Consider the following 11845-nt stretch of genomic DNA (forward strand, 5'->3'; position numbering starts at 1 on the left):
ATGCACCCACTCCCGAATGAGCCGAAATGCTTCAGTCGAAGTGGACATCAAGATATCCCCACTGATATCAGCGAGAAAGACGACGATGTCTTCTTTCGACACTTCGGCAACACCAACCTGTGTGAATAGGCATATTCTTGTCGTCGTACGGGATGTTCGGGGCTTTTGTTGCAAGAGTTGGGTACCCAAACCATAGTGAGACTGGTTGGCATCGTTGACAACGAACAGTATTCTGCCACCTTTCTGTGAGGGTTGAAGGTCTTCGACGGCTGTGGAGAAGATCACACTGCATTGATGCGCAGCAGGCTCCTCATAATCGCGAATAACGAAGTCGTTTCCTGAGAAGTCGTTCTCCCGTAGCAAGCGATCCCACTCCGGTTCCGTGATCGTGGGTCCGGAGGAACGAAACTTCTCTTCGCTGAGCCACCATCCAGGCAGAATGCCAAAGCCAAAGTTCATGAGGAAGCAGTCTGGCGCGGTGGTCTCATGGAAAATGAGCTTCCCTCCTGGCTTCAATGCACAGCGAAGATTCTGGAGTGTAGCGGCGAGATTCTTTGTGGCGTGGATGACACTGCCGGCGAGAATGACGTCGTAGGTACCAGGTTGGAAGCCTTGCTTTGTTACATCGCTTTCGATATCAAAAGTCTTGAAGACCATGCGATCCTGGCTGTGAGAGAATTTCTCGCGGGCCTTCTCGAAGAAGCCGGGAGAGACGTCTGTGTAGGTGTAACTGGAAAATGCTGTACCTCCCGTGCGGGTCTCGACGTCGCGAAGAGTGGAAATGATGTGTTCCGTCATAGCGCCTGTCCCTGAACCAACCTCAAGGATTTTCTGTGTGGGGTTCTCGTGCGCCAATAGGCTGAGGTACGAGATGAACTTATCATTGTACACCGGCGCGAACATGGCCTTGTATATATCTTGGGCGAGTGTCGTGGAGAAAAGCAGTTCGAGCGCATTGATGTCGCCGCGTACGATGGGGACAATGTGCTCGGCTATCTCGATGAACATTCTCCAGTCCGGGAATTGCGAACTCAGATGATTGAGCTTCTCATTTAGCTCTTCATCCGCAAGTTCTTCTTGCGATAATATCGGTACGTGCTCAAGGTGTAGCTTGAGCCATGACAGATATTTCCTCATGTGTGTTGGTGCTGTAGACCAGTCCGTGTCTTCCAGCCGGCCGAGGTTGCGGTGAACAACAGCGCGAATCGTCTGCTCAAGTTCGAGGATGAATTTGACGTGCATTGATTCATCACCCGCGAAGTAATCAGCTTCGCAGTATGCCTGGAGCTGGCTTGGCTTCATGAGCGATAGCTGCGGCTTCCAGTCAAAGCCATGTAGCAGCTTCCTTTCCACTTCGCTCTTCGTTTCAGCACCGAGCACTGGCGACATCTCTAGACGCGATACATGACAAAGCGGTGAACCGTCATCTGCGAGCGCCGTGAAGGAGCTCTCGATGCCTTTGATCGTCTTCTTGAACCTTGACGTTGTGAGCATTCTGATGTGGCGTGTTTGAGGGTGTTGCCACCCAGATGCTGATATCCAGGTATCATAGACTTTGTGAGGAATGATTGTCGGTAGCTTGTCTGACATACCGGTGGACGGCGCGGTAAAGCAGACTTGGCAAGCTGCATCAAGTACTGCTGGATGCACCACCCCTTCGTAAGAATGTGTGGGCGCACTGACGTCGACGCTGGCGATACCAAGCTCGTCGCCATCCCAGCGGATATTGTCTGCCAACGCAAACGCTTCGCCGTATTTGAGACCTTGGTTCTTGTGCCAGTCGTAGAAGTCCGTCTTGCTTATAGGAAGCATGCATTGTTCTTCTGCTGCAACGTAGCTATCGAGCAATGCCTTAGCGTGAGCTCTCGCTTCAAGACCACAATCTACTTCCGTGGCAGTCTCTTCGTAGTCCACATGCACTTCAGCTCGGACACACTCAATCCACTCACTGTCTGATCGAGCGAAAATACGAACTTCCGAACGTGTCGACGTCTTCTCGTAGTCCTGACGAAGCGGGCGTAGCTGAGTCACCACTTCTGTCTTGCTCTTAGGCTCAGAGCTAACGACGATGGGATTCATGAATGTTGCTTCCTTGATATTGTAGCCCAGAATGACTTGTTCGGTCTGGAAGTGTTGTTTTACGGCTTCTAGAGCCATCATGATCATTCCGGTAGCCGGGAAAAGCGCCTGGTCACCTACGACGTGGTCTGCAAGCCAAGGGGTCTCTTCCAGACTAAGCATCTTCCGCCATCGCGGCTCGGAAGGATTCCAGTCCGTAGCACATATGCCGAGGACGCCTCTTGGTGCATTATTGCGCATCCGCCAGTCTCGGCTAAGTCGAGTCTCGTGCCAGTATGTCTGCGAACGATCGAAAGGGTACTCAGGCAAGTCAACCAGGATCTGCAGGCGTTCCTTTTGAGCATCTTGTAGATTCGCCGCATCGATTGACGGAGCATATCCATACGTAAACAAGCACCCGATTGTCCTCAGGGTCGATCTGAGAGAAGAATCGAATTTCGACAACAAAGACATGTACCTAGCTTGCTTCTTGGTCGTATATTGGCCCAATGCTTCGGTGGTAGGTCTCTTCAGTGCTGCGTGAGGTCCGATTTCGACATAATCATGTATGGTATGGCTGCGATCGAGCTTCGGTGCTGTCACAACAAGGTATCGCAGGGCGTCCGCAAATCTGACGGGGGATACAAGATTATCGACCCAGTAACTACCTGTGACCAAGGCATCGGCATCAACTACTGTGCCGGTCACAGAGGAAACCATGAAGATTGAGCTGTGTTGCTCGCCTGGTTCAAGTGGACCCATCGACGAGTAATACTCCGCGGAAATGCCATACATAGCGGGAGAATGATAAGCTACGCCAGTTCTCAGTTTCTGCGCGAATATGCCGTCTTCGTCCAGCCGATCTTTCAAGTTGTCGATGTCGGTCTCATCGCCAGATAGTGTTATGTTAAAAGGGCTGTTGACGCAAGCAACGTGGATATTTCCAGAGAGAGAGGCCTTGGCCAGGTATGCTGAAACGGCACTTTCGGCGAGATTGACTGAAATCATGGCTCCGGGACGGGGTAAAGATTCCATAAGCTGATTGGCCAGTCTTCCTCTATAATAGGCGACTTTACATGCGGACTCAAGTGACAAAGCACCGATACAGTACGCCGCGGCGATCTCGCCAGAGGAGTGGCCAACCACTGCAAGTGGCGCAATACTGAAGCTTCTTAGTAGTTCCACAAGCGCTATCTGGAGAGCAGTGCAGAGGGGCTAGCTGAAACGGGGCTGATTGATGTTGTTCCCGTGCTCCATCTCGTCTAGTCAAGAGTCAGCTTGGCCGTCAAAGTAAAGGCAGTCGATTGTCTTACCCAGTAATGACCACGGTGCGCCTAATGAGTGAAAGATATCCCCGATCCTGACCAAAGTTGACCTGAAGATAGGAAATCTGAGCAGTTCCCAGCCCATTTGAGCGTACTGTGCACCTTGGCCAGTGAAAATCCACGCCATGCCGGCCTCTCGAGCTGAACGTATCAGGGTGGAGGTAGCAGCGCTGATGACCGTAGATTTCTCGCTGGAATCAACGACTGCGAACGCCCTCCACGCCATGACACTCCTACGAGAGGACAGAGTATACGCGAGGCGACGTAGTTTCTCTTCGTGCCCTGATACGCGCTTGTCGAAGTAGTCTGTATACTGCTGTATTACGAGTCGTAACGCGGCTTCGTCCTTTGCTGACCAAACAAGTAACTGGACACCTCCTTCCGGTACCTTGACACTCTGAGTAGTATTACCGGTTGTCGAGCCATTCATATGAGCAGGATCAGCGGCCACCCCAAACTCGCTGGCATGGTCGTTACTGTTCGTGCCATTCGCGTGTCCATTTAGGATATTGCCATTCATTTGTGACTTCTGCAGAGTTGAAGCAACCAATGTATTGTGGAAGCTTTGTAGGCTCATTGATTCGAGAGTGTGACATGCATCGTCCAGTATGACATGTCCATTAGAACCGCCGAATCCGAATGAGTTTACTGAGATGCGACGCAGCCCGTTGGTCGGCCATGGGATGCATTTCATAGGTACGTCAACATGGTAGATTTTGGCGTTGATCTTTGGACTGATCTTCTCGAAGAGTGCGCTCGGTGGTATGACGCCCATTTCCAATATCATGATAGACTTGAGAATTCCAGCTAGTCCGCTACAGCCTTCGAGATGGCCTATGTTGGATTTGACCGATCCGACATATAGCGGGTGTTTTTGTGATCGGCTGGCCCGGAAGGTCCTGCCTATCGCCTTCATCTCCGTGGCATCTCCGAGCTGGGTACCAGTGCCATGAGCTTCGACGTATCGCGTAGACTCGAATCCCAGATTGCTGCTCTTGTAAACTTGCCTTATCAGCTGCTCTTGGGACTCCGCGCTGGGCTGCGTGATGCCTGGTGTGCGTCCATCCTGGTTTGAACCAGTCGCTCGAACTACGGCACGTATGACATCTGAATCTCGAATCGCATCCGAAAGCCTCTTGAGTACCAGCACTACCGCACCTTCTCCACGGGCGTAACCATTAGCACGGTGATCGAAGCTGTAGGAGACGCCGTCTGGTGAGAGCATCTGCATGTTCGATAGGTAGAGTGAGATTTCGACGCTGAGGAGGACGTTTGCCCCTGCGAGAAGAGCCTACAGCGCGTGTCAGTATTCTTGCGATACTCCAGTCGCCAGAGATAGCCTTACCATCGAGCTCTGACCGCTGCGAAGCGATTGACAAGCCAAGTCCATCGCAATTATGCTTGTCGAGCATGCCGTGTTCAGTTGGATGCTAGGCCCTTTGAAGTCGAAGTACCAGCTGAGCCTATTGGCTAAGATAGAAGGCGAGGTACCAGTCGCGGTATTGGTCGGCGCTTCGTCGGGGTCTCTAGCCAAGATTCTGCTGTAGTCATCGGACATGGAAGCAGCAAACACTGCCGTCTGGGATCCAGCAAGAGTTTCTGGTGGAATTCCGGCTGTAGGCGATCAGACTCTATCGAAAGTACCGGTGTTGCAAATACAGGGTAGCCCTTACCATTCTCCAATGCCTTGTATGAGGTCTCCAGTAGCCATCTCTGCTGAGGGTCCATTGATGCGGCCTCTTTCGAGGTTATGGAGAAGAAGGCTGCATCAAAGGCGGCGGGATCTTCTTTGACAAAGTGAGCATACGTGGAGTATACCTGTCAACCTCTGTTAGCATCGGCTGCTCTCGTGACGTTCCGTGGATGTAACTTGCCGTATTATCCAGCGCTACGTTAGAGCTGTAAAATGCATCGACGTTGCATCGTGACTTGGGCCATGGACGACTGAGGCTTCTGCCCCTTTCAAGATTGTCCCAGAAACTGTGGTCCTCGTTGTCACCTTCCGGTAGCTTGTACGACAACCCGACGATAGCAATGGGCTCCATGGCTGTGAGGCTTCGGCGTAAGTTCACGGTGTTCTTACTGTTCAAGTGCGGTGCTGATTCAGTTACACCAAAACATAACGGAAGAAAAAGCGCATAGCGATGGTCATGCTATTTCGAGCTTTCCCAGGTATGATCATCTGGGCGTGTGCTGGGGCGTGAAGTGATTGGCCGTTGCTACCGATGGTATGGCTATTGGTGGTAAGCCATTACAGTCTATGGCCCCCAAGGCAGACCTACAGGAAGCGTCAAAATCCTTGAAGGTTATTTCCTTGAAAGTATTGATGCGCGTGCAGGGGTGGCTTGGCTGCATGCGAGTTGGTTTCCAAAAGCGACCAAATGTCAGCCGTTAATATCGCCCACTGCCACCCACGTACGTTCAATCTGCCGGAGCCAGTCAGCTTGATAAAGCGCTGGCAAGGCAGTCATCCACTGCGCTGGAATCATTTTTCCTCTACTCTACCGCCTTCCGCGTTAATCCAATCTGCTCACAAAGGCAAAATCGCGCTCGCACATTATATTCGCTTGACATCATGGACCCAGCTGCGTTCGCACAATCCTCGGCAGAAGAGCAGGCTACATACCTAGCCGCGCTTTTGGAGGGTCCAGCTCTAGAGCCACCCCTGGGTACGACTTCAAACTTCGACCACCCAGGCGGAAGCCATGCCATTGGCTATGGTGTTGTCTTGCTCGGAAGCATTGTCGCTGCACTTGCGGTTCTGCTTCGGCTGTGCTCGAGGGCGCTCTTGCGGACATTTCGAGTGGAGGATGCGCTGCTGCTATCGGCTCTGGTAAGCGTTTCGGTGTACAAAAGACTGCACAAACTAAGCCAGCTGTACAGGGTCTCTATGCTGGACACTCATATGTCCTATATGAACTCGCGATATTCCCAGGCTTTGAAGTCCATCAGTGGAACATCCAGTTAAAAAATATGTTGCCAATCCTTTACGTGAGTGTGGTCGCGATCCAAAGATGAACCTTGACTGACCCGTAACAGCATGTTCATATAGGCTCAATGTTTTACGGCTTGGTCATCATGCTCCTGAAGGTAGCCATCTTGCTCGACTGGCTCAAGGTCTTTGTACCTCGTGGCCAGCGCAACGCCATGTTCTGGATTTCTCATGTCATGATCTGGGCGAACATTCTTTTCTATGGGGTCGGCACCGTGGTCGAGATCGTCCAGTGCACTCCACGGACCAAGATATGGAATCCTTTGATAGGAGGAAGATGCCCGATCGACATGAGAAGTCACAACATGGCTGCGGGTATCGTCAACCTCATCTCCGACCTCGTCATCCTAGGGCTGCCGCAGAGGGTGATCTGGCAGCTGCACATGTCGCGCGCCAGCAAGATTGGTGTATCGCTTCTCTTCGGTGTTGGTATATTCGCCTGTGCCAGTGCAGCGGTGCGCCTTCATTACATCTACAGGCTGTTGCACACATCCGATCAGCTGTATATAGTCTCCATCGCGGGTCTTTGGGGTGTAGGCGAGATGACGGCTGGATTTCTCATCATAGGCTTCCCATCGCTTCCTAAAGTCGTCAAGGCCCTGCCGTTCTCGGATTCTGTCGTCTCGCTCTTGCGACAGATAACGCGGCCGGGCTCAAGCGGTCAGGGCGAGACGCGTCGCGGGTTGCCGTCGTGGCACAAAGCCGCACCGCCAAAGAAGCGTCGCGACCAGTTCGAGGTCAGCGAGGTGAGCGAGTATGATCTTCCTAGGGCTCACACGAACGATAGGCGTTAGGGTATGGCTCGCATCGTGGGTTGGTTGGATCGTGATGCCTGCTTTCATCACAATAGAAACATGCCCTGCTTGTCACCGGCAGAATCTCGGCGTGCGCGTCCCAGCCACTCATGTTCCGCTGACGTGAGCCCTTTCATCACGTGACGAACACGACTTGTGCGCGTCATGACGATCCTCCCCTATTGCTCTCCTCTCTGCTTGATACCTTGGCGACTCCTGCACAATTCGCCTGCATGCAGGTAAGAGCTCACCGATATGATATTGCATGCCGAGTCTAGGCACCCTTTTGACCGGCTACTACCTGTGATCGCTACAGCCGCGTTGAGCTGTCGGTTGCTGCAAGGGTAGTTTACGGCCCACGGATAGTGCCATTAGATCCAGGATCTCATTCGCCTAGATTTAGCCTCCCTGGACGTCCTCTTCTCCTTGCCTGTCTCAATGCCACAGTCAGGTTGATCCGATGGCTGTGTCGCATGGACTACGGGCCCCCCGGGGGCAGGTCGTACATATAGCGACGGGCTTCAATGTGCAGTGCATCCTTCTCGGATATATATGTTACACTACTGCTTTACGGACACTCTGACAGAATGGGTGAGGCATATGACCCAAGGACCCTCTTCAGCCCCAGCCGAGAGTTGGCGGCCCGTATCGGCAATCAGAAGCCCCGACAAAAGACAATCCCGTCGTCCTCATTCTATCGCAACCTGGAAGACGCACTAGAAGTTAAGAAGAAGTCACACACCTTCTATTCCATTCAACAGAACCTATGGCAAGCGGCCGAGTCCACAGTCGACTTCATCTCCAACGACATTCTCTCCTTTGGAACCAGTGGTATCCTGAAGAGAGAATACCTGAAAGAGCTTTCCCGATATGATCAACGCAATCCTGGGGCGCCGGGATCGCGACTCGCCGAAGGAAACTACGCCTATATAGAAGAAACCGAGCAGCACATTGCTAAGTTTCATGGCGCCGAAACGGCACTGCTGCTGGCTTCTGGGTTCGAAGCAAACGTGGCCATATGGACATCAATACCACGACCGGGCGACCTGATCCTATACGACACGTTGGTACACGCCAGTACCCATGAGGGAATTGACCAGAGTCTGGCAGGAGAACGAGAGAGTTTCGCGCACAATGACGTCGAGGACTTCCGCCGCATGCTAACATGGATTATAGAGTCCAATCCATTGATCCAAAGGGGCGCAAGATCAGTCTTAGTAGCTGTCGAGTCCGTCTATAGTATGGACGGAGATGTCTGCCCGTTGCAAGAACTTGTTGATGCCGCGAAGGAATTGGCTCCTTGCGGAAGTGTCCAGTTCGTGGTGGACGAAGCCCATAGCAATGGCATCTATGGGCCTCGAGGCAAGGGTCTTGTGTGCGCTCTTGGTTTGGAAAGGGAGGTGGCGATAGTGATGCATTCATACGGCAAGGCCTTGTCGTCAAGAGGTGGTGTGTATCTCATTACCTGCACGAAGGCCGTGTATACTCACTTGCGATACAGCTACAGTCCTCGGTAATGAGACGATCAAATCTACGCTCCTGAACTTCGCACGAACTATCATTTTCACGACTGCGCCTTCATTCGCATCTGTAGCACTTATCCGAACCGGATACAGGCTGTTGGAGTCGGAAGTTGGAAGACAGGTAATTATCCTGTTCACGTCAATGTCAATGGCGATCGTTCTCTGACACTGTACAAGGCCCAAACAAAAGTTCACGACCTTGTCGACCTCTTCTTACAGTCAATCATATCGCACCCCCTCTGGGAAAGCGCAGAGCAGGCCGGGCTACTCGCCATCCCCCTGCTCAAGGACTGGGAAGGATCACCAACGGCGACTTCCCACATCATCACAATCCGCACCCGACAACCATACACATACTGGCTGTACTTCCACCTCCTCCTAGACGGCTACTGCGTGTTCCCAGTCGAGCACCCCGTTGTCGCCAAGGGCGAAAGTCGCTTAAAGGTTACATTCCACGCCGGCAACACGGAAGAGCAAGTAAGCGGAATGGTAACATCGGTCTTCGCGTGGATCCAGGAAATGAAGGAGATCGAGGGAAGTAAGGATGATGCGCAGCGAATTGGCGTTTCGCAAGCTGCCCACAAGGTCTATACTTGGATGGCGCATGAAGGGCTGACTGGGTTTGGTATGCCTGCTTCGATGGTGAGATGCTGAACGTATCTTTCATTGGCCTCACGATCATTACCCGGGTAATTCGTCTCGTCTCGAGTTCGCCTTGGAAGTTTTAAGATTATGCGTAATGCGGCAAGGGTGATGTAGCTCGCTCAATGGGGCGTAATAAGCATGCGAAGGAGGTGGAGCCAACCGCATCATCCTTCATATCTACTTCATAAAGTACCAAGATGGCGGTTCCCGAGCCGCGAAGATCATTCCTTCATGTACATGTTGTGAGTAACACGAAATATGCACGTAAGCCGTTGAGGCTTGGCAAGAAGGACTGGAATGGGGCGAAGTCAGATTATAGTTGCAGAAAGGCTGGCGGCAGTTCCTTCAGCCTTCACATGCTAGCGCTTCGGGCCGGTGGATCTTGGATGCTCATACGTGCATGTAGGATTCTTCCATCGAGGCTTTTTGGAGATCAGGATATGCCCAGGTTGTGTAGTATAGTTGTGTCGCGTCTAAATTCTAGTTCCTGCAAGTATTGTCCAGCATCCAGGCAATAGCGATACCAGGGTCTTGGTCTGGTATAGTGGTAATTCCATGAGATGATATACCAGTGCGAGAGAAGGATGGCCACATGTGCAGTAAGATCGCTTCGTCGAGAACTAGATGAGGCCGCTGTCGTTGGCCACCCAACCCACACGTGAGACTTTTGCATGCTTCTTGTTGTTCAAGTATTCGATATGCGCAATGACCAGGTCTCTTAGTGCTCAGATAGAGTGAAACAACCCAGGCTTTGACCTCGGCAGCCTCCAGCCTGCCACAATTCCGAGCTTACAGGTGATCATGCCAGAAGAACAGGACAGTCTTGCATTGCCTCATTGTCGTATTGCACAATTTATGGAGTTCAACATGGCCTATTGTCTAGATGTAAAGTCTATTAACCACGCGGGCCGTGCGCCTCCGCGATGCAGCGCCGCTGCCTAAACAATTACCGTGCCACAAGCGCGCAGAACCATTACACCGGGATAAGTGGCGGCGTCTTGTCTGGCTCTTCTCCCCTCTCATCAATTCTCCGGCAACCACTACTCCTTTGCATTGCCGTCCGTTTCACAGCACGTAACCATGGCGCCTAAAGGTGATCTAAGTGGGAAGGTACGGTACCACCTTTCTGATTCGCGTATGTGCGCTTACATGTGAAGACGGTATTCGTGGTCGGCGGATCGAAGGGACTGGGAAAGGAGATGTCGAAGGTTATGGCTTCTCAAGGTACGTCATTGGTGTGCCTAGAGTGTCTGTCGTCATTGTTAAACACATCGTATAGGTGCTCATGTAACTATCTTTGCGCGAGGGCAGACATCGCTCGACGAGGCCAAAGATGAGATTCTTGCTAGCAGAAGAGACGAAAGCCAGCAGGTTGCGGCAATCGCTGCAGACCTTGGCATACCTTCAACAGTGAGTAAGCGTCCGGTCCAACTACCATACGGAGAAGGCAAGTCCAGAATAGTATTTTAACGATATCACTAGGCGTATTCGCTTTTCGCATCACAGCCGACAATTCCAGATATCGTGTACTGTGTTGCTGGCGGTACACCGTCGGAGTGCGGGTACTTGCTCGATCTGCAGCCTGAGGTATTCGAACGCTGTATGAACAACAACTACTACTCAAGCCTGTACCCAGCGCAGGCGGCAATGAAGCTGTGGATTCAAGATGACGAAGATGCCGCGGTGCCATCAAGCCCAAAGTTGAGGAAGATTGTGTTCGTGAATAGTTCCGCATCACTTGTGCCGGCACCTGGCTACCTAGCATACTCTGGTAAGTGGTTATTCATCGTCATGGATTGGTACAAGTCTTGAAGCCAGTAGTATACTGACTAATCGTTCGTTTCCATTCAGCCGCCAAAGCTGCTCAACGCTCGCTTGCCGACACCCTACGCATGGAAGTATTGAGGTACTCAGGCCGAAAGAGCACATACGCTGTCCAATGTATCTTTGCGCACAACTTCATCACGCCAACCTTTCTACAAGAGCAAAAGACTAAACCCGAACTTACCAAGCGCATTGAAGGCACGTCGGGCGAGCTTCACGAGTTGGAGAAGCAATTCCCTTACGCTGCGAAGATTGCGCCCGAGATTGTGGCAAATGTCGCAAGCGGCGACTATGCTGTATGTGATGGGAGATTCGATCCTCAGCTATTGTGGGCGAATGCTATGGGTGCGAGTCCGCGGCGTGGATGGGGTATCGTGGATACGCTGATGGCTATGTTCATGCTTCTCGCGTGGCCATTCGTGAGGCGCGATATGGAGAAGAAGTGCAGGGGTGATGCGTTGGATGCAAAATAGGATGAAGACACGAAATCATGATGGTCGTCCTACATCATCAATGGCCTATAAGGTTCTGTTTAGTGCGATTAATAATCGTACTCTCTAACATATGGGGTATGTCTCAGTCTGAATAAGGGCCGAAGCGATGACGTTTCCGCCATTTGAGGTTTGCATGTGATCGAGAATGCGGCACAGCTACTGCATCTTGATCTTCTGTTCCCCGCCTGCA

General features: G+C 52.0%; 3 protein-coding genes across 3 annotated transcripts; all 3 read left to right on the top strand.

Moving 5' to 3' along the window:
* Positions 1-6356: 6356 nt before the first annotated feature.
* On the top strand, positions 6357-7169 carry J4E85_008504 (uncharacterized protein; the record flags this gene model as incomplete). Its single annotated transcript, XM_051472729.1, has 2 exons — positions 6357-6374; positions 6423-7169. The coding sequence occupies 2 exons, from the start codon at positions 6357-6359 to the stop codon at positions 7167-7169; spliced, it is 765 nt and encodes a 254-aa protein (XP_051323550.1).
* Positions 7170-7756: 587 nt separating this feature from the next.
* J4E85_008505 (uncharacterized protein) lies at positions 7757-9346 on the top strand (the record flags this gene model as incomplete). The annotated part of the gene is made up of 3 exons (XM_051472730.1): positions 7757-8618; positions 8677-8813; positions 8870-9346. 3 exons carry the CDS (start codon positions 7757-7759, stop codon positions 9344-9346), a joined length of 1476 nt encoding a protein of 491 aa, XP_051323551.1.
* A 1071-nt stretch (positions 9347-10417) lies between these two features.
* Positions 10418-11634, top strand: J4E85_008506 (uncharacterized protein; the record flags this gene model as incomplete). Its single annotated transcript, XM_051472731.1, has 5 exons — positions 10418-10447; positions 10495-10561; positions 10617-10747; positions 10844-11108; positions 11189-11634. The coding sequence occupies 5 exons, from the start codon at positions 10418-10420 to the stop codon at positions 11632-11634; spliced, it is 939 nt and encodes a 312-aa protein (XP_051323552.1).
* Positions 11635-11845: the final 211 nt, after the last annotated feature.

This window comes from Alternaria conjuncta (assembly GCF_024043145.1).
Source record: "Alternaria conjuncta strain BMP 0040 chromosome Unknown scaffold_13, whole genome shotgun sequence".
Taxonomy (NCBI): domain Eukaryota; kingdom Fungi; phylum Ascomycota; class Dothideomycetes; order Pleosporales; family Pleosporaceae; genus Alternaria; species Alternaria conjuncta.